Source organism: Dicentrarchus labrax, unplaced genomic scaffold (assembly GCF_905237075.1).
Source record: "Dicentrarchus labrax unplaced genomic scaffold, dlabrax2021, whole genome shotgun sequence".
In the NCBI taxonomy this organism is placed as follows: Eukaryota; Metazoa; Chordata; class Actinopteri; family Moronidae; genus Dicentrarchus; species Dicentrarchus labrax.
Window position 1 is genome coordinate 23,333,291 of NW_026136714.1, and position 22,359 is coordinate 23,355,649.

The window sequence follows — 22,359 nt, forward strand, 5'->3', positions numbered from 1 at the left end:
CCCCACCATGATCCATGAGACAACCTGCTGAGTTCATCATTGGCATACCTGTGTGTGTGTGTGTGTGTGTGTGTGTGTGTGTGTGTGTGTGTGTGTGTGTGTGTGTGTGTGTGTGTGTGTGTGTATATGTGTGCATATTGCACATTTTGCCTAGCCTTGCCTACCTCATTTCATTAACTGCTCTCTGGGGATTGACCTCAGCATATACACACACACATACACACATACACATAAATCTTCCATTTCTCTTACTTTAGTGGATGTTAGCCATAGCAGACAACAGAGTCCACTTAATGAGGCCTGCTCCTCCTCTTCCTCCCCTCCTCTCATGTCTCTCACTTGCCCTCTCCCTTTTTTCTAAACTGTGCCTCTCTCCATCTTTACCACTGAGAGTGTGATGGATGGCATAAGGGGTGAAGAGGAGAAGGACAGGAGGGAGGAGGAGGAGGAGGAGGAGGAGGAGAACGGTAATGGGCAGAACTAAGTTAATAGCCCAGCTAGAAGAGCAACATGCCTGCTAGTGGTGCCTGAAAAATTTAATTAGCCTTAGCCGCAGCTCCAGTCCCAGTCCCATTCCTGGTCCCAGTCCCTCCAGCCCTCACATGCAGGTATCACAGAGAGGGGGTGTAGAAGAAAGAAAAAGAAGTGAATAGAGAAACAGGAGGGTAACATTTGCTTAATACTCCGCTCACAACTTGTCTCCTCTGCTCCTCATCTTGTCATTTACTCTGACGAATACACACACACTGTTTTGATCTAAGCGGTGTTGGGTTATGTCAAGCTCTGACAACAATCTGACAAATCCAAGCTGTCTGTTTGTGGCAATAAATGATTGAAGAGGCAAGTAACAATGCACGTGTTCAACATGCCTTGTGGCTGGATTGGTTTTACAACAAAGACAACAAAGCCAAATCACAGGTTTATGGGAAAACATAGTGAAAGATTGTTGCTACATGTATAACAGATCACAGTGTTTTTCCTCTGAAGTTTTTCCTATGCATTTTATTATTTAAGGAGATTGAAGCATAGCATATGTATACGAACTTCCTCAGAGATATTTTTATAGCTGAATGAGCTCTGTTTACAGGAATATATCACAATATATTTTACAGCATTCATTTTATTACATGCTGCTTTTTAGATGGTTTCCTTCCCTCAAACAGACTGTTTACCCTTTTAGAACATTTTCAGCAGATAAACAACATCAATAAACCAAAGGAATAACTTGAAATCTTGAAAGCAGTTTGACTTAGTAGATATAGAAGGTCATGATAAAGTCTTGGAGTTTTATATTATGGCCCTGCTGGGAATCCCGACTTTGTTAGACAAAAAACTTGGGAGAAAAGACAATATAATGAAGATCATAATTCACTATTCGAGGTCCTTTTTCCTACCATGAATATAGACACAAAACACTTCCAGATATAAGAGCTATCATCTTGTTAGAAAGCACACTCAAATTTATGGCAGGCAGCCTGGTTAACATTATTCTGTGAAAAAGAGGTGTGTTTGTTTTGGTTGATGAGTTTGTAGGTTGGTGTCAGGCCTGTTTTATTCAATTAAACGCTAACAAAACCAAGGAAATGATATTGATGTTGGAACAAGCAGGCAGATTCACCAACAAGTAGCTACTAATGGGGAGTATATTGAAGTTGTAAAAGAATATGAATACCCAGGGACAGTTCAATATGGGACAGTGTTCCTGATCTTTTCAAAGTCAAAAGACTTATTGATGTAGTAGTTTCATGCAGTGTTGTTGTTAACACTCAAGGTACGGCCAATGTCATATCATCAACAGAATGTCACATTGATGTCACCAGACATTGTGGTTTAGCGAGCAGCTGGCCTATGTTTGAAGGTATTTACTGACTGACTGAGGTGGTCTCGTCCACACAGTGAAGCTGCACTGTAAGCTGACTGTGGGCTTACCTGTTGATAATGTTAGCAAACCAGCTAAGAAAACAAAACATGTAAATAACTTTAGAGTAACTGGAAGTTGAATTTCTCCTCTTTTTGTAGAGCTTAGCTGGCTGCCCACACCTTCAGCACCTGCACCAAGCTTGTATCCTTCAGCAGTCAGACCCCCAAAATGTTAAGTAGATGAGGCGTTACTGGGATCTGTTGTGTCAGAAAGGTGTGGACAGGATCCAGACGGCCTTTCTTATCCAATAGACATTCTTCAGTTTTCAACCAGCTGCCAGCGGCATCACACCTCTCTTTCACTGATGATGTGGAGCTTTATTGTTTTGAGGGATGCATTTTTGGACAGATGAGCTAAGCTACAATCAATCAGAGTATATGTGTTGATGAAACTCTGTAAAATCAGATGATGAAATCTAACAAATCCAAACTATCACAGTCCAGATAGTACAATAGGTAGTCCAGGTGTAAAAGGAGCCATTGACACCACAATTGCATGGTATCTGCCTCGGAGACAGGACGGGAGGACGTCCCCTACACACCCACCTCTGACAGGCTGACAAAAGACAGCAAATGGACTAAACCTGATATAGAGTCACTGGCCTGAAACAGTGGCAGGACACGGAATGGAGATCGTCACTTCCACAGCACTCTGTCATCTTAAATAACATTGTGTCTGTGGGCTGTATGCCTGTCGTACTTGATGGATCACAGCCACGCCACAGACATGCCTTTTCCTCCCCTCTGGCATATGTGATCAGTGTAGAGCTGACTGATTCCACGGGCCTGAGCAGTGTTTCAGCTGGAATACTGGAGGTGATGGTGGACAGCCGGAGGGGTGCGCATAGAAAGTTTGCATGGAGGGAACTTTTGCATCAATGTGCTGGTGTCTCTCTTTACTTTAAAATACTGAGGTGTACGTGAACGCTTATTTTCTTTGCTTAGGTGCTGGCCAAGACAAGTCAGAGATAGATGGTGGTATATTTTACATTTTATATACAGAAATACATTTCCAACCATGTTGGATGCGAGCTGTTGAACCTGTTTTATGATGATGTGGAAACAATAACGCTTAATGTGCACAGTGTAAATTAGAGGCATCACGCACCATTAATCTCATGGCAGGGTGTACAGAAAAGGTTTTTACATCAGGCTTGAATGTTAAACTTGATATCATACAAATTTATGAGGACGATTTCTTTTGTGGATTATTAATGTACTGTTTGTTTCTTCCTCCTAGGCAGAAAATGTATGGCACATTGCAGAGCGTATTTAATATTTCCCACACACTTCACTTCAAGTTTTCTTTATTCACCGCTTGTCCTCCTTTAGCTCACATTGCTCCTCATATGTTGTCTGTATGCTGGATATTGCTTGTCACAAGTAAAACTGATGCTAATGACACAACAGTGGAGGTAATCAAGCTGTCGGCCTGGCAGGCAGGCATGGATGAATGTTAGCTAGCCGTCAAAATACCGACATACACGCACCACAGGAGCACATTTGTTGTTAATGTGATTCATGCCTGGATGCTGATACTTCTTCGCATCCTCTCATGCATGTGGTTGAAATAAATGACAAAATTGACGCTGTAGAAAGAGAGTGGTGGAAATATGCACCAGGGAGGGAGTGGATGTTTCATCGAAAACAATACTTTGTGAGTGCTAAAAGTCCACTAAGAGTTTAAAAGAGCAATCACCGCATGTAAAATATGTAAAATACCAAACAACAGAATAAAATAGCAAAACTAATTACTTAGCATGGGCTCTCTAACCCCTGCATACATGCAAATATGTTTAAACACGTACTAATTCTGTGCTACACTTTCAGAAAACAGTTTAAAGATGTCTTTGACTGCTACCAGAAATGCTTATGAATTAGTCAGACACCATTGACTGAACCATTGTCAGAGCACATTGTGAAGTGTTTTATAAAAGTGTAGAAGTACATATTAACACATTAAGAATTGAAGCTCTTATGGTGTGAATGTGGGTGCTTCTATTCAGTAGGAACAGATGTCTCAGGTAATAGTTTCAGGGTCTACTTTATTATTTTCAACCAAAAGCACAAAAATGTGCAATAAGTCGAAGCAGGAAAGGAACTTGAAGGTAGAATAAACTATAGCCTGAAGTACAGTAAAATGTGAACAATGCTGACCACTGATCCAACATCTACACACAGAAAATGACACACACCTGGGTTGAACCATGGGTAGATCCGGGTGGATAACGATACGGAATCAAGGCAGAAAACAAGCAAGTAAACAATACTGGTGAAATTTCTTTAATCAGCACTTCAATTATGCTGATGGAAGAACATCCATATGTCTAAATAACATCTCAGCTTGTTTTTGTCTGAGTTAAACATACCGTGAAAGTGCTTGAAAAAAAAAAATCGATTTTGAATTTGTAGAGCTATGAAATTTACAGTAAACACGTGAAGCACAAAATTAAACCAGGCTTCATTCCACAATGTAATTACCTGAACAATGGTTGTTTAGGGCTTTGGGGACATTTTGCCCTGAAATTAGTCTGCCAGGCAGTGTTTACGCTCAGGACAAAATCTGTTCCCAACAGGCTCTGTGATTCAAGTTGATAGTTTGAGGTAGGGTGTGATGTTATTGATGGTTCATACAAGACCTGGGTCTATAGGAATCTATAAGGAATCAGATCATCCACACTGACCAAAATGTTAAATCTTCTCACTGCACGGAACACTATAAAAGTCCCATAAACATGATCTGTTAAGCACACAGGATTACATAAAGTTGGCTTGAGGATTTAGTGTGTGTTCAATCCTGCATCACACTTGGGATTTGTGTGTGAAAGTGGCCTAGAGCAGAGCCACACCTCAGCTTTCACATCTAATAGCTTCCCAGTAAGATACTGGTAGCCTGGTAGTCTCTGACGCACAGGAAGCCAGTCTAGTCACCAAGTGTAACCACAGAGGGAACGGAGGCACGGTGTTTCCTCTTGGTTTGATAATGCAGTTAATGCAGGGATTTGACAAAGAGAGGCTGAAGTGACAGAGGTCATGAACCGCATTCAAACTTAAAATACCACAAGAACACAGTATGTAGATAAGTCTAATGAGTATTTTTTATTTTTTATTTTTTTCAATGTCTTGGCGAAGGAAACCAGTTTTCTCCAGGCACAACCACACCAGAAGGACTGGATTTATTTTTAGCCCGGGCCTGTCTGCGGATACTTTTTTTTTCCCGGTGTGAGGAGAACATGATTTAACAGAGGAAATATTGACCATCTGGAAAATGTACAGAAACCATTTTAAAGAACGGGGCGAGGAAGTGTGACAGTTTCACTGCTCCGCTAATAGTCTGTTTTTGTGGGGCAAGAGGGAATCATATATACAAACCAATACACATATTTTTAGATTCAGTAGGACTTGCACTTTCTGAGGATAAACAAATAAACTTCCATCAATTCACTTTGAAATCACAGGAGAAAAGACGCTCCTTAGAACTTGGGGCACCTGGATAGCTCACCTGGTAGAGCTGTCCTTGCTATAGTGAGAGCTCTCTACACATCAATAGCACATTGCAAACATAGAACTAATTTGGCATACTTTTACCAGTAGTGTAGATTTTCACCCCTACTTTGAACAAGTTGTTGTAAGTTGCTCTAGATAAGAATGTCCGCTAAATGCCTGAATTTAAAAGGAGAAAAGAAAGAGGGTGATACGTTGTAGGAGACAGAGAGTCCTGGGGGACAGGTTAATAAAAACACTTTTTTTTTTTTTTTTTGGGTGTACATTTTTTTCTCTCCTAAAAACCAGAGTCTGCCTTGCCCCAGCGCTTCCATGTGTCTGAGTGAAAACCCATCTGATGCTTTAACACAGCATTTTATTTTTGTGGGGCTGGCTGCCTGGCTACACTGCCAAAAATGCCCTCCTCTCTGCTTTGTCTGGCTGCTCTCTTATGTGAACCCTCATGATGCACATGCCCGGCTCAATTCAATTTACAGCTTTTGCAGATGTATAACATAGGCTGCCTGTTACAGAGAGGTGCAAGGTAAATAATGCTTGGATTGTTTGGACGAGAAAAAAACAGGAGGTGATAAATCTGTGTGCTGTCTGCTAAAGTACTTAATTTCAATTGATCCTGTACTTACACAGTATCTACGGAATATGGATGCATTAAAGTCCACTTGGGATATTATGCCATTAATGATACTGCACTAGTTGGGAAATGACATAAAGTATCATAAGGTTACTGTAACCTCATTATTCCTAGAGCAATGTTATGCAAATACTATAGACATATCACTGTCTTCTATAAACTCAGTATTGATTGCAGCATAGTGGTAGTCAGCAAAGCCATCATGGGAGAATCATGACGCTATCGCTGTGATTATTTTATACAGTGAAATATGGCCAGATGATATCATGGCTGGCTAATGAACAACCAATTTTGTTGTATTATTTTTTTTCAGATGTGGTTTACTGCCAGTCACAATGTGGTATTGATTGCAATCTTAAAGTCTGCACTGCAGGATGTTTGGCTGCTATACTGTCGTTATATTGCATCACCTTCACTCACTTTCACCCTCCTTTTAATATGTCTTTTAATTTCTTTCTTATTCTCCTCCCTCTCCTGCTCTCTACAGGAACCCTGTGGAATCTGTCGTCCTATGAACCCCTGAAGATGGTGATCATTAACCACGGCCTGCAGACCCTGACCAACGAGGTCATCATCCCTCACTCGGGGTGGGAGCACGAGCCGAACGAGGACTCGAAGCCCCGCGACGCTGAGTGGACCACCGTCTTCAAGAACACCTCCGGCTGCCTCAGGTAGGGTTAGCTTAAAAGTGGGAACATGAATCGAGCTGATGTTGATTCATTAAACATGGTTTCTGAATTTAGATATGGATCTTTGAGAGATGTACCACAGGTGGGGGAAGTTGAGGAATACAAGTACATCATTTTACAAGGATTTGATTTCACCCCGTCCCATGAACTAAATGGTTGTTTTAGTGTCTTTTCTAAAATAGGCATTTTTCACTATTGCCTGTTTACAGCAGATTCTGTTGAAGAAAATGATCTGCAGATTGAGAGATAATTAAAGTAATCACTGGCTGCAGCCCTGCACTGAATGTCCCCTGATTAGCAAAGCAAGATAATCAATTTAAATGAAAAGTTCAACACATACTTCCAAATATTGGATACGGAAGGTTAGTAACAGAAATTATTGGCTTGCTTTTATTAAGTGGATGAAATACTGAAAGCTAAGTGAGGAAGGACACAGCCAGACATTTGACAAAACTGTGGGGACAGATGGCAGATTTATTCAGGTTAAAGTCAGTTCAGAGGACATATTTTAGAGATCATCCTGGATTTTATAGAGGGGACACTTAACACGCCCAGGGCCTTGAAAGTTTGTTTTTACTAAGATACCAGTTGTAGCGGGAGACAGGTGTGAGGTATATGAGACTACATATGTACTCTTGCTGACCCAGGGTCAGATTTAAGTTCTTTGGGTACTAAAAGAATTTATGATATGGCAAATGCTGTGTTCTTCTGTCCCGGCCCGTATGTATGTGTATGTGAAGTATGTTGGAAGTCTGTCTGCAGGAGGATTGCTGGGAGACTTTGATCTGTGGCTTTAGGAAAACATTACACTATTAAATGTTAGTACTACTAGCACATACACATACACAGACACACAGTGCACTGTGTTAAGAACATCTACTGTAGTTTGTAAATGTTTCTGTGTTTGTCTCTTGTCATTCTAATATGAACTGGGTAACTTTGTTACCACTCCACCCTGGGGCCAATGAGCAGCATTAGGTGCAAACTAAACACGTTACAATTAAATAATCTCCAGATGTAATTAGTCTTTGTTTAGACTGAGGAAAGATAAATTGAGCCCACAGTGCAAATCAGGGTTTATTTTTGTTGGTAAGAAAAACATCATGCAAACATTTGTATTAATCGGGATGGAAAAACATGAACTTTTATACGAGTGCGTCATTTAACTTTATATATGGGAATGAGTCCCACTCTGCTGTGACTGTTTTCAGTGATGGCAACCGAAACCTTGAGTTGTTCTTAGGTCAGTCATTCAAAATGGTGTTAACTTCTCCATTTCCACATCGACAGACCTCACTGTTAAAGTGGTGTGACTCACAAGGGCATTCTGCTGACCCTTTCTGGTACATTTGTTTTAAGAACTGAAGGTCTGCTTTAGTCTTAGGGGGCTCTAGCCTGAGATAATAGCATGAGTGTACCCTTACTTAAACCTCTTACATACACATACTTTGGAAGAGGACATAACAACTGGTAAGGCCTCGATGAACTTTGCAGACCAGTCACATTGCTCTCTCCAGATAAAAGAAAGCTACAGGACTATTGTTTGGCTTGAACCTCTTACTGGACTACATTACTTTTCTTCTGATGCATTCACCTTACAGTATGATTTCACTGTGGGTGCTCACAGATGAGCTTGAGAATCAGAATCAGCACTTATCTTAATACTTATTTTTTTGTTTTAAAACAGTCAAATAACATCATCTCATTGACAAATATTTATTTCAGTTGTCATGCAGAAGGATACAAAAACACAAAACAGTTATGTTATTAATTAATACATACACATATTTAAGGGGGAAACATTATAGCCTTTTCAAGTTGCTGCTCTGTTAAAGTCTTTGATAGATCTACAATCAGTACATCAATTTCTAAGGGTTTTTGATGTTATACATAACAGTAAACTGAATATTTTCGGATTTTAGACTGTCAGCGGTCAGCAAAACAAGCAATTTAAAGATGTCAGCTTGGGTTTTAGGAAATTGTAATGGGCACTTTTCAGTGTTTTCTGACATTTTATTGACTAAATGGCGAATTCTTTTATCCAGAAAACAATTGGCAGGTTAATCAATAATGAAAACGATCATTTTATTGCAGCTCTGCATCAGTTACCTAAAAGCTTTCCTTTTTGAAAATGATGCACTCTGCACATTTAGTGCAAACAAGCATCAGCTGAATACCTAATATTCAAATTGAATGCAATTTCTGTGTCAGGGAAAAATCAAGTATGCCTCAAAAACTGTAAAACATCAGTCAAACATCCTCTCTGCCTTGCTTTTAAATCCTTTCATCAACCAAGGATGGCAATTCGAGTCTTGAATTCCTGTTATTAACTTCCAAGTAGTTTCCCCTCTCCAAGTATCTCCTCTCTCCTACCTTCCCTCCTGAATCTGTCATTTTGGCTTCAACTCAGAATGACAGACTGTAGTAAATTGTGAAAGACAGAGAGTGTGTACGTGGTTTATCACACCCGGCTGTGCTGTCTCCTCTCGGCCAAGCTCGTCTAGACTGTAATGCCGGGCAGAACGTCTCCTGGAGTAGATGCCGCGGCATGCTGGTTGACATCCAGGACAATATAACATCCAAATCCAGCTCAGACAGAAAGTACCAGAATGTATTTCACACATTAGTGCTTTGCATTAGATAGTTTCCAGCTAGTTTTCTCGGGCTGTAGGAAGTGTGGAAACTTACTCATGATTTTAGGACATTTTCTGCTGAGTTGAAGAGCAGCATTAACGAACCAAGAGGGAATAAATGAAAGCGCTCTGATGGAGGAAAGTCATACAGAAGTCATGGAATTTTACATCAGGGCCACAGTAGGAATCCTGCTCTCGCTGCCTCTCATTGTGTTTTGCATGATTTCTTTCATTATCTGTCACACTCTCTTTTTTTTTGTGTCCGTGTATAGTGTGTTTGTGTTTTTCACTGTCTTCCCAAACATTATATCCAAACCTTGTCATCCCCGATGCCACGTATCTCATAGATCACAATATCTCCCAGTCGCTCTCACTCCCTCGACCCTTGATGCAGGCGCTGCTGACGAGAATGGGTCTCTATGGCAACGGTCACCAAGCCCACAGTTGCCTAGACGCAGGGTTTGTGCGCTGGGGAGAAGTGCTGATGCCAGGGAGAATCTGTTTACTCACACCAACAGAGACACAGCTTACACCTCAATAAAGTCGAGGATGGTTTTATTATAATGGCCTCCTCTGTCGATAGGGCCAGCTTATTTACAGTGTTTACACTGTGGGCTCAGGGAAGGAGAAACTGTGTATGTGTATATGTGTGTTGTCTTTGGTGGTTTGTTGAGGATGTATACTAGGGTTGGGCATCAAGAGCTGGTTCTGAATTAGAACTGGTCCCTGTACAAGAATGAGAATATAAGTGCTTTCCAGTTCTACAATAAGCTGTCGGCACCAGTGCTTACACATGTCAGACTGGAGGTAGAGTTTACTAGTGTGGCTGATTTGAACAAAAGACAAGAATGATTTAGGGACATTGAGTCACTGTGCAGAAAAAAGGCTGTCAAACACTGCAAAGCATTTCCTTCAGCTGGGTTTAAGAATGCAGGATTTTTCATGTCCCCAGTAATGGTTGTAACACCCCAGACTCACATACTGTTAGGAGTAAAGTGTCCAACCATAAACACTCCACTTATTCATTATTGCAACAAATATGTATGAGATTAAAGCAGCTGTACAGGTTCTCAAGTTCATTTATAGAAATTTCAACCCGACATATTTCTTTCATCAACATCACAATCTGTCCCAGCAACTGCTGCAGCTTCTGTGTCAACTGAAAATGACAGTGACTCAGTAATACTCACTACTAATACTGATTACTGGTTATAGGGCAAAATAACCCCACCTCCCAAACAGTAAAAGGCCAACATGAACTTGACTGAAATTCGGACATTAGCTAAAGTCTGCTGATATTAAAGATGAATTTAACATATTGTAGTTTATTTTCTCACTCAGATAATATAATAAGAATGTGAACAGGGATTAAATTAGAGAATCCATAAACCGAAGCAGAAATCCAATCAGAATTGATAAAACCTAAGGGATACCCAACCCCAGGGTACACATATGGTCTTGCAGTGTTGCCATTGACCTTGCAGGGCAATCGCAGAGGTCAGCCACGTCTTCATCCATCTCCATCAGTCTCCATCAGTCCTGCTCCAGTCTATTCGTCCCAGCTGCTCTATTGTCCTCTGATGGCCACATGACTCTGAGTGACCTTCACACCCACACTTCATCTGATAGAGCAGACACACTAAAGACACATCAAGATCACAGTGACAGGCTGTCAGTGCACCTTCTTATTCTTTTAGCATCTAATAATAAAACATTCCTCACAGCAGTCACTAGTCCAGACATAATGAGACCAGAAAAAGGCATAATACGAGAGAATGACAAGAGAACAGCACATTGAAAGCCAACAATGTTGCAGAGATAGGTATTTACAGAGGAGTAAAGACCTTGTGCTTTTCAATGAAACTTTGTTTCTTCAATTACTGCACTTGGTTGCCACAGAAAAGAGAATGTCCTTGTTTCTCTCTTTTGGTATTTTGTAAATGTATTCTTTGACCATCAGAATATGAGAGGAAACATAATCTTGTCAATGATGTCATGGGAAAGCAAACTATCTACTGTTTAATGAGGAAAGAAAAAGGTTTTCCCTGGACTAGGCATTTCTAAAATGGCTCTAGAAATGTTGGGGCCATTGGATGATACCAGTATTGCTAGTATTAGTCTGAATAAGCACATTAGATAAATGACAGAAATTTCTTCTGCATGTTTCAAACACATGCATATCCTATATACTACCTCATCTAAACTACTGTGAATTTGTGGATTATGAGATTTAGCCAGTGGTTGCCAGGGAGGACCAAGGGTGCTGCAAAATTAGCTCATTTCCATTTTTTCCAGTACATAAAATATATAATACAGATGAAATATGTTTATTTTTATTTTTATTGCCTTTAATCGATATCGACAGCTGGGGATTGACAGGAAAGGGGGGAGAGAGAGGGAGAATGACATGCAGCAAAGGGCCACAGGTCAGAGTCGAACCGATGGCCCTTCCAGCAAGGACTCAGCAAGCCTTGATACATGGGGTACCAGCTCTACCAGGTGAGCTGTCCGGGTGCCCCTACAGTAAATGTTTAGTAACCTGTCACTACATAACATTTTTGTATTACACTTTCGAAACAGCAGAAATAAGCAACAAACATTATACGAGTATTGACGAGCTAAACGCTGACATGCTCACAATGACAATGCTAACATGCTTATGTTTACCAGGTATACTTGAATGGTCACAATCATAGTGTAGCATGCTCACATTTGCTAAGTGGCAACACAACGTAACCTACAGATGAAGTTGATGGAAATGTCATTAGCTTGATTTCTTGATATCTGATTGCATTAGAAGGTTACTTACATGGAGAGAAAGTGCAGTAACACAGTAACAGACGGTAAACTCCCAGATAATCAATAGTCACCAGTACCTATAGAACTGTCCAGTGACAGCAGCACCTTTCCGCTCTGTCTCCTCTGACAGATGTACCGTCCATAAACCTTCCACCAAGACAACTGCTCCCTGAAAGACTCTTGGAAATGAAACAGCTGACAATAAAACTCTTCTGTCTGTCTGACGGGCGCTCCTCTGGATCTGTTTACAGGGGAGGTGGTGACCGTTTTTCTGACAGCTGAAGACGGATGGGTTTGGTTTATGAGCGGGTCCAGATGGCCGTTGCTGTCTGCCTGGTCCTTACCAAAGTTTAGTTTTAATTAGCACAAATGGTTCTGTGGGGCATAGACAAATGGCAGATATACTCATACACTGACCAAGAAGATCATCAGCTGTAAGGCAGGCGATGTGGGTGGGTGTGTGTGTGTGTGTGTGTGTGTGTGTGTGTGTGTGTGTGTGTGTGTGTGTGTGTGTATGGAGATCTACTCATTGTGTAGGTCACAAGTTGGGAGTATACATCCATTTTGACTCGTAAATGAATATTAAGTGAAGAAGGACTATTCAAATACGGCACAATATGACTTTGCAGTTGTGTCCTTTTTTGTTAAAGCAAAACATCCACATGTGTAGCAGTGCTGGATGGGATATGTGTTTCAGTCCACACAGCACAGTAAAGCACTGCAGCTCTGCTTACCTCCGCACGGCTGCCACTCTTCCACAGGACTAACTGGGGGTCGGCTAATGGGATTATGTTGGTTGGAAGCCCTCATAAATGAAGTCCCTGGTGAAGAGTGGGGAGCCCCAGCTATCCCTTAACCCTCTTTAAAGCCTCGCCTTTCACAGTCAGTCAGACAGCCGCACTAAGACTGCACCAGCTCTGCTGCTGTGCTTAGGGGAGCTGTGCTCAGGGCGCTAGCTGACGTAACTTGGATGGCATTTCCCTTTGTAGCAAAAATGAAATTTATATTCATCATTTTCTTAAGATTATTCCCAAAGCAGTGGGGCTTTATTACATTGTACTCTTGAGGCAGACAGGGAGGATAAAGGCCATGGGTCACGTGCAAACCAGAAAATGACATGGGTGGGTTTTTGGTTTGCTGAGCTTTTTCACTGCCATACATCTGTCAGTTATTGTTATGTAAACTTCTTCCTTTGGGGACCTGAGATGAAAATATGTTGAATACTGATACTGAAAGAAACCCAACTCCAATATTGTATGGCACAAGTTTTTAATGTTTTGTTTGCTTTTATATCGTAGAGCTGTGTTGCAAATCCTATTTCCGCAGGTTTGGCAAGTTCAGAGCAGGTGTATGTGCTGCCACCATTGTATTTATCACAGGTTGATGACTCTCTTATGCCTACTGACTTCTTTCCAACAGAAATGTGAGCTCAGACGGTGCAGAGGCTCGGCGCAGACTGAGGGAATGCGAGGGATTGGTGGACGCCTTGCTGCACGCTCTCCAATCAGCTGTAGGGAAGAAAGACATGGACAACAAGGTAGGACAATGCTTGACTCGCCTACTAAAACACACATTAGTTATTTCAGATGGTACAGCATATGGCCTCTGTCCTCAGCTTTTTGTTTAATCGTTACTGAGATCATGTTGAAGTACCACACAGACACACTTGTAGATGATTCAGAGACTTCTCTGTCTCTCTTTTCTCCTAGTCTGTGGAGAACTGTGTTTGTATTATGAGGAACCTGTCCTACCACGTCCACAAAGAGGTGCCGGGGGCCGAAAAGTTCCAGGACCCATCAGTGCTACAGGCCCCTGGCTCAGCAGGACCACAGAGGAAGAAGAAGGATGATGCTGGCTGCTTTGGAGGCAAGAAGGCCAAAGGTGAGAAGGAGGAAAGAGTGAGATAGATAAAATAATAATCACCAATAATAACCAATAATCAGAATAGTACATTTGAGGTATTCCAAAATTAGATTTCTGCCTCTTCAGTAAAACATCTACTACTGCAAAATTGAGTAAGAGTAGAAAATGTAATTGTAAAAAAAAAAACAGGAAATGTATTATAAGTCTCTTTTAACTCAGCGGTAGGAGCTGCATGTAGTGTTTTCATAGTCCTAATTATTGCTTTGACCTTTTGCCTTTTAATTTTTTTTCATTAAATCTGTAGGATGTAAAAAATAATTGACAGAGAACAGAGCAGTTGTTCCAACAGCTGGATTGCTGAGATACCATTATTTTCTTTGTTGTTCTCCTGTTCTTTGTTATATTTCAGTTAATTGTTGCTTTTATATGAGCGCTGGGCTCATACAAATCCTCTTTGACAATGGCAACATAGAAAATGTGACGTAATCTGTCACATCTAATGCGCATATAGACTATATATTTTCTCAAATGCAATTCTCTTTTCTTGACATTCTCCTAAAAATAGCATATAAATTCGACATACATTAGTTTATCTGTTTGCTCGTTTGGTGATTGAGCCAGAAAACACATTTTTATATTGTACATTCAACATTACTGTCCTTATGGTTTGTATGTAGGATTTAAAATATTCTTAAAAATGCAGCGAGTAAACACATCACATACAAGGACACTTAAACCAAATCAGGTAAACAACAAATCCGCAGCATCAGTTTGAATTTAGCACTGTCACAGTAACCTCACGTTCAATGCAAGACTATGATGAGACATTTATGTTCAACCACTTCTGTAATGGACGTCTATTATGGCACCGTCTGCCACATCAGGAGCTTCTTGACATTATTGGCTGTCTTTAACAGATGCGCCATGTACGCATGTGTTGTTAGTGGCGTCTTAATCAGCATTCTCCCAGGCTGTTAGCTAAACGACGCTGTTATCTCCCTGCTGTACAACAATAATGGCTGCCATTAATCAGTCAGCCAATGAGGCGTCACTACCAGCCAGTAACCCTCGACCTCTAACGACTCTTTGGAGAATCCTTTTGGTTCAGGGGTCAGGACAACACAGTAGGTTACAAGTATACAGATTTATAAAGATACCAATTAACCACATGAACACTTTCACACACACATTGAATAATGAGGTGTGTTTAGCCGCTGCAGACCCTGAAGGTGTTCTTTGACAAAACGGGGCTCAGGTACAGAAACATTAAATGCACTATAAAGGAGCATGGAGGTGGGTAGTTAAGCAGCACCGTTGTCAATATGCTTGGTAATTTGTTACCTTAAGTAGGCTAAGTTTGGCCTCCTCTTCAGTTTAATGTCACATTCAGTATGAAATATACTATTGTGATCAACACACACTTAGCAGCTTGTGCTTTGTTTTACCTAATAAACAGTCTGACTCTTGGCTGTTTTTTCCATCTCTTGGAGCACATTTCTGTTCTTCCTACGCAGTGATTTTAATGAAGCACTTATACAAACGCTGGCAGTTTGAGCAGTTTTTATGTATATGTTTCACTGTGACTGTCTATTCTGCCCTTCTATCTGACAGTGGAAGCAGATTCCTTTCTTTCTCAGTCTTTTTCATTCTTGCCTTTCTTTCTCGCTTGCTAGCTTATCATTGCATCTTTCACTCTTTTCTGGCTATTTGACTGTTTCTTTCTGCCTTTCCCTTTCTCTCTAAAAAGCCATCCCACTGATGCCGACTCTTTGAACATGCTTCCCAGAGAACACCTATGGACTGCTAATGGCTCCACATCTAGCCTCTTTTCAATCTTAAAAGTCCTCTTTCTCCTTTCTCCCTTTGCTCTCTCCTTCTTTCTCTATTCTGGCCCTTTTTCTCCATCCCCTTCACTCTTTCACCTTCCCAGTCCAGTAAAAGATTACTTGTTTTTGTGAGAAACTGTTCACATCTATTGCACAGCTTCTTGACACGTGCACACGTCTTTTTCACCATGCCTCTTCTCTCTTCTCCCTGCTTTGTGTTTTTTGGCAATGCTGCTGCTTCCTTGGCTAACTATAGAGGAATGGTTTAATCAAGGTGAGTGTCCCCCCTTCAACCCTTCTCACTTCAGATCTCCCCCTCCTCTCCATCCTCCCCCTCTCCTCCTCCTCATACTCCTTCCCCCCGGCTGTAGAATGTAGTTAGAAGTAGTTTTGGGTGTCCTCCAAAAACCTGAGTAAGTTACAAGGACTTCAGAAAATTAGGGTGTTTCACTCATTCCACATGCATTCCTTCCCCATACCGACCTGCCTACTGAATATTGTAGACTCCACCCGTCCCAACCTTCACATTTTGTTAGAATTAGTTGTTGCTTGGTCCTCTAAGGTAGGCGAAAGGTAAATGCAGCACTTGGTGAAAAAGGTAAGTCCATCAGTGTCTGTCAGGATGTAAAGTAGAGCTTGACTAATATAATGAGTCAAAGAAAATCAAAACCTAAAATCTTTCACCAAAAAGTGTTTTTGTGTCAGTCTATGATGAGGTGTACTGCCCTTTAGACTCCAGATAAAACTAATTCCCACAGCTAAGAAAAACTGCTCACCCTCTGTGTTGAGTTTAAACATAAATGTCAAGCTCTGCTGCAGACCCTGTAACTGTGTGTTTGTTTCTGTGTGTGTATGCAGGCTTTGAATCATATAGATAATTGATTTGTATCGAAGCCGCCAATATCCAAGATTATGTGCCACGATTTGCTTCCCAGCTAAAATGTAGAGGTTGTCATTATTATAACCAAGACATAGTTCTTTACTAGTTGGATAAGCCCTAAAGGAATAGTTTGACATTTTGGGAAATACTCCTATTTACTTTCTTACAGAGAGTTAGACCACTGTCATGTCAGTGTATTAATTATGAAGCTAGATCCAGAGGTCACTTAGCTTTTATGAAGATTGAAATTGGTGGAAATAGCTAGCCTGACTCTTTCCAGATAAAAACATTGTGGGTTTTATCCGAATTAAACAAACGTGTGAATTAGTTAGGTAAAACCTGTTATTAGTCAGGTGCTGGAAGGCAGATTTTGTTATCACAATACAAAACAATGCTTACTGTATCACCTTCTGTCTGTAGCTTTATATTTAGCGTACAACAACACAAGACTGATGTTGCTCTCATCATCTGACTCTTGGCAAGAAAGTCAGTAAGTGTATTTCCCATAATATCGGCCCATTACTTTGAGGTGCTTTCAGACAGCATGGGTGGCAGGGTGCATTCCACCGCCATGGTTACTAGCTAACTTCCATCGCTGTTACATTTGAAAAAAATCAAAGTGTTGTTAATAGCTTGCTGTCTGAAAGCACCTTGTGACAATGGAATAGTGAAGCTGCCCTCTCAGGTCAAAGTATCCTAATATCAGAAAGTAAATGTTCTACTGATGCACATAATAATTTATAATAATAACTAATAATTCAAAATGAGCTTACCATAATTAGCATAATGTTTATCATTTATATATGAATTCATATATATTATATTAGAGAAGGGCAGCACTAACTAGATGATATCTTGTTTCCCAATATCATCTGACCTTGATTCAGGCAACTTAAATGTATGAGCTTGTTTCCTGAGGGACAGGAATAAAAATATAAATTCAGAGGAATCAGCTTTTTTGTCTCTGTATCTCTGTACTGTCTCATGGGCATGTCCATGTGCATGTGCGATGACCATTAGCTGGCTGAGCCACAATCACCCACACTCCTCCCACTGCATCTCCGCTCCTCCACTGCATTATTCAAGGGGTTTGTCTTCTCAGGAAGTATTGTTGTTACAGTGGGAGAGTGTTTGTATGTGTGGAAAGAAGGTGTATGCTGTCACATGAATGCAAGACCACACATTCATACAGTTTCTAGTATATACCCCAATTCATCTTTGTGAACACACTAGTGGTCTATAGCATACAGTGTGGAATGTATGTGTGTTGAACACCTCATGCCTATAGCTCTCTGTACTGTGCATACATGCAAACATTCATACATTTCCATGGGTGTGTACACCTGGATTAGACCGATATGTCAGTTCAGAGACAAAGAGGCTGTTTTACCATGAAAATAATGCAGCTATGATGAAAAGTTTAAAGACGCTGAATATAAGCTACTTGCAGCCTTGCTTACCCATACCGGTCTAAGCTTGGTGTCAACGACATTGTATTTTATAATCCAGTTGTTTTAGGATATGACACTAACATCGTCCTCCCTCCTCTCTCCTCTACCCAGGCAGAAAAAACGGTGAGAACGACAAAAACTACGACACATTGGATCTGCCCAAGCGCGCAGAGCCGTCAAAAGGTAGGCGTCGTCTGTCAAGCAAGACATCCCTCTGTTAACACCTTGATTCCTGAGCGAGAATATTCCAGAGGAAAGCGAGTTTGGGAATAACTCGCCTCATTTAGATGTCATGCTGCAGGAGAAGACAGAGAGGAAATGAGTCAGATGTTGGACAGCTGGTGAAGACATGAGTGTGATATGTTTGGTTGGAGGGAGGTCAGGTGTGTTGGTCAACAAAAGCGTGGGAGGTCTTTGACGGCGAAAGAAAGTTTGATGGTTTTGTGGCTTCACTGTGGCTGTTGATTGTTGGCAGCTTGTGAGAACATCGCCTCTGTAAGCCGTCTTTTTTGTTGATGATTTTGTATTCCTGCAACAAATCACTGGTTGACTACTGAGCCCAAGAACATATAGTTGATGAATTAGTCAGTGGAAAGAAAATCAGCTCCTATTTTGATAATCAGTTTATCATTGCGTAATTGTTCAAGAAGAAATGCCAATAATTTTCTAGTTCTGGATGTTAATTGAATATAGATCAATTTGAAGATGTGAGCTTCAGAAAATGTTTCACAGCTGTCTGACATTTTACAAATCAAATGATTAATCAAATAATTTATTGATCAAGAAAATGTTGGGTAAATATGAAGGTAATGCCAGAAGTGAACCTAGACTGGAGAGAATCTAATCTAATAAGAGTATTCCCACAATGTCAAGGTATCCTGTAATGAATCTAATCGTTAGTTGCAGTCAATCAAGTGATTTAAATCCCTTCAAATCAAGGTACTTCATAACATTTCAAATTCCTACAAATCCAATACTGCTGTAAATAAGGCTTGTTTATTAGGCATAGCTACCTTGGTATGGACAGGATAGAAAATCCAGCTTGGTGGCTGTCCATCTCTCTAGTGGTGTCATCATATTGCCCAACTCTAAGTGAGCGTACAAGCCATAGTGCAGCATCTACAGCATTGGACCGACCTTAACATTACTGAAACTGTATGTCAGCCACACACAAAGCTGGGTAAAAAGAGTTGTTCTGGCTGCTATTTAAAATGTTGAATGCACTGCTGTTGGGTCATGAAGTTCAAGGGAGTGTGCTTTTATTGACTATATTCAGAGAACAGTAACTGTCTCCTCTCCTCTCTCAGTTTGTGCACCCCATTGGTAGAGATAAATGGCAAACTCACCACGTGGAGGTTTGAGGTGTACAGCTCTGTCCCCGGACTCTGCAACTGGTTCTAGCAATCGTGTGTGACTAACTGTGTGTCTGTGCACTCATTCCCTCTTTGCTTTTTGGCACTGACAGGCAGTTGTAACAGTCATAAAAGCAAATTAGTATGCAACACGCACATCAGTGCATCCGGACGCTAATAGAATGTGTACTTGCTTGTGTGTGAGTCTGTATAATACCTTCCTCTGTGGAAAGGTGCGTGTGTGGCTGTCCATCTGTCTAGTGGTGTCTATGGAATTTGGCTGCACTTGTTACACAACCTTATGTGCTATTTACACATCAGCACCTTCGTCAACGTCTAGTGGCAGGCACTCAAAGTCAATACCACTTCCTGTTTGATTATTAATTAGCCACATTAACACGGCAAAGTGGGCTCTCATTAAACTAGATCACAATTAATTGCTGTGCTTTTCCAAGTTAAGCCGATTTTGCCTTTTTTTCATCACTCCTAAAGTAAAGGGAAGCAGATGAGCTCCAAGGATGATAATTAATATTTTCCACTCATTGGGTTTTCATGGGTAAAAGCCAAGCTGGCATACTGCAACTGTGGATCTATAGTGGTTACAATTGTGGATGCGATTACGTTACACAATGCGCTAACAACACCCTTCGGAGTTTTGAATCCGAAGAAAGCAATTATGGTTATAGGCCTAAATGTCATGCACAGTTGAAATGTGTGTGGGGCTTCACGTTGGAGAGAGCGCTCGACATTTTCTTGCTCGCAGACAGACAAATCATAGTTGACGTTTATTAGCTCAACACACAGGCGAATAACAACAGTGAGGTGCATGGATAATAAGCTTAATCACTCGAGCAAAACCCACATTGACTTTTACAGCACATTTATCACTTTTTCGTCTTCGGGAAACATGGGAGGTGAAAGTGCCGGTGACTGCAAGACCATTCAAGTAATATGGGTGCCTTGTTTGTTTGTCTATGAAAATGTATGTTTGTGTGGGTTCAGCCACCATCACATCCCCTGGTCATCTGTGGAGAGTTTACAGAGAGTGATAGAGAGAGCAGCTCTCATTCTGTGGCGATGGCTAAAGGAGATAGGGGAGATTACATGTGTATCCTGGTGCTGATCTGATGTCAGACAGAGAGAGGTCAACGCTGGGACTAGGCAGGACCTGGCATTGGGAAATGATTAATCTTTTTGTTTTTGTGTGGATGTGTATGTGTTAGATAGAGATAGAGAAGAAGACAAGAGAACCAAGCTTGATGGATAATTTTTTGAAGGTTGAAGACAGTAGTCTTTTTTTAATTGGAGAGAGTCTTGAATATCTTTAAACTTTGTTAATAGATTTTTTTGCCGCATGAGGATGAAGGAACAATCTGTAAACACACATCATTGACAAATTATCACTTTATGAAGGTGTTATAGAGAACAAACAGTCAACATTTGCTTATTTACACACCCAGCCGACTCAGAGCAATGTTAGCATTCATTTGGAGTCATGTTTCTGTCCACCTGATGAATGTAAGTCCAATATTTACTCTCTTTTTAATTGTCCAACACCTCCTGAGAGAAATATCTCTCTCTTTAGCAGCTAAATGTTTCTCCATGGCATGTCTGTCTACACCTGGCATTAAAATGCTTCTTGGGTGATCCGATCACAAGTATGTCTCCTCATGTGTCTCAAGTGACCACTTGTAATCAGATCTCACTTTCCTGCTCATCATTTCCATTTACAAAGACCAAATGCGTTGTTGTTACTTCCTGTACCTAGTCTGCTGAAGAAGTTTGTAAGACCTTGCTCCGTGGTAAAAAATTGGTGTTCCAGGCAAATCAAATCGCCCAAGATGTTTGATGCACTCGTGATATATCGGTTTTCAAACATTTCAGATATCATGGACAAAGCCCATGATACCCTGTTGTCCCCTGTGGCGTGACATCAATTGAGTAGGCGGTCCTTCAGCAGATTATTAAAAGAATTTGGCCATATGAGTCCAATGTGGTCTGAACGATTGAATCTCAATGTGTATTGAATGTGTCTTGGGTACATTCACACCTGTACTTTGCCAGCTACTCGCTAACTTTGTCTGTCTGATGTTTGGTGCTAAGCAGATGGCGAACAGCTACCTGTGAGTGTGATTTGAGGCTGATTAGTTGAGTGCCATAAAACCAAAACAATATGCTACAGTTGAGGGATAATTCTCTGAATGTTTATCACTACAAGTGACTCCTTTCACATTAAATGTAGTAATTTGATTCATTGCTATATTTAAATCTTTCCCATTCTTATTTTAAAGAAGATTAAATTTAATCATGATGAAGCACTAAAACTTTCCTTTGAAATCCAGACACTGATATTTTTTACAGACTTTTTTGGAGTTCCTCAAAGGCCCAGTGTGTAATAATACTCATAGATTTGTTTTCATTAGTGTATAATCACCTGAAAATAAGAATGTTTTTGTTACCTTAAAATTATTTTTATTTACAGATGGTGCTAAATCCTACACACTGGTCCTTTAAAGAAATAGAATGACATTTGTGGAAATACACTTATTTGAGTTACATAAAAAGATCAATACTACTCTCATGTCTGTACGGTAAATATGAACTCTATAGAGAGTCTATAATAGCTTTGCATAAAGACTGGAAGCAGATGGAAATAGCTAGCCCAGTTAGCTACAAAAAACAATTGTAAATCATCAATTTGTGATTTTTCAGAGGCTTGTGCTGGACTATTTCTAATTTCCAGTGACTTATTGGAGTCTTGTCCTCACTGTGAAGTTGCCAAACAAGTAGTGATTTAACTCTCTGCGAAAA

At 40.6% G+C, this 22,359-nt stretch overlaps 1 protein-coding gene across 13 annotated transcripts in view; it reads left to right on the top strand.

Moving 5' to 3' along the window:
- arvcfb (ARVCF delta catenin family member b) overlaps nt 1-22,359 on the top strand; it is a 198,945-nt gene that overhangs the window by 140,795 nt on the left and 35,791 nt on the right. For 10 of the 13 annotated variants that reach the window (XM_051421939.1, XM_051421946.1, XM_051421942.1 and 7 more), the window contains 5 exons: nt 6,543-6,726; nt 13,596-13,713; nt 13,886-14,057; nt 16,122-16,139; nt 18,308-18,379. In XM_051421939.1, coding sequence (XP_051277899.1) covers nt 6,543-6,726; nt 13,596-13,713; nt 13,886-14,057; nt 16,122-16,139; nt 18,308-18,379 — 564 coding nt within the window. The remainder of the gene's footprint in view (nt 1-6,542; nt 6,727-13,595; nt 13,714-13,885; nt 14,058-16,121; nt 16,140-18,307; nt 18,380-22,359) is intronic. The other 3 variants (XM_051421941.1, XM_051421943.1, XM_051421945.1) reach the window with 2 other exon arrangements.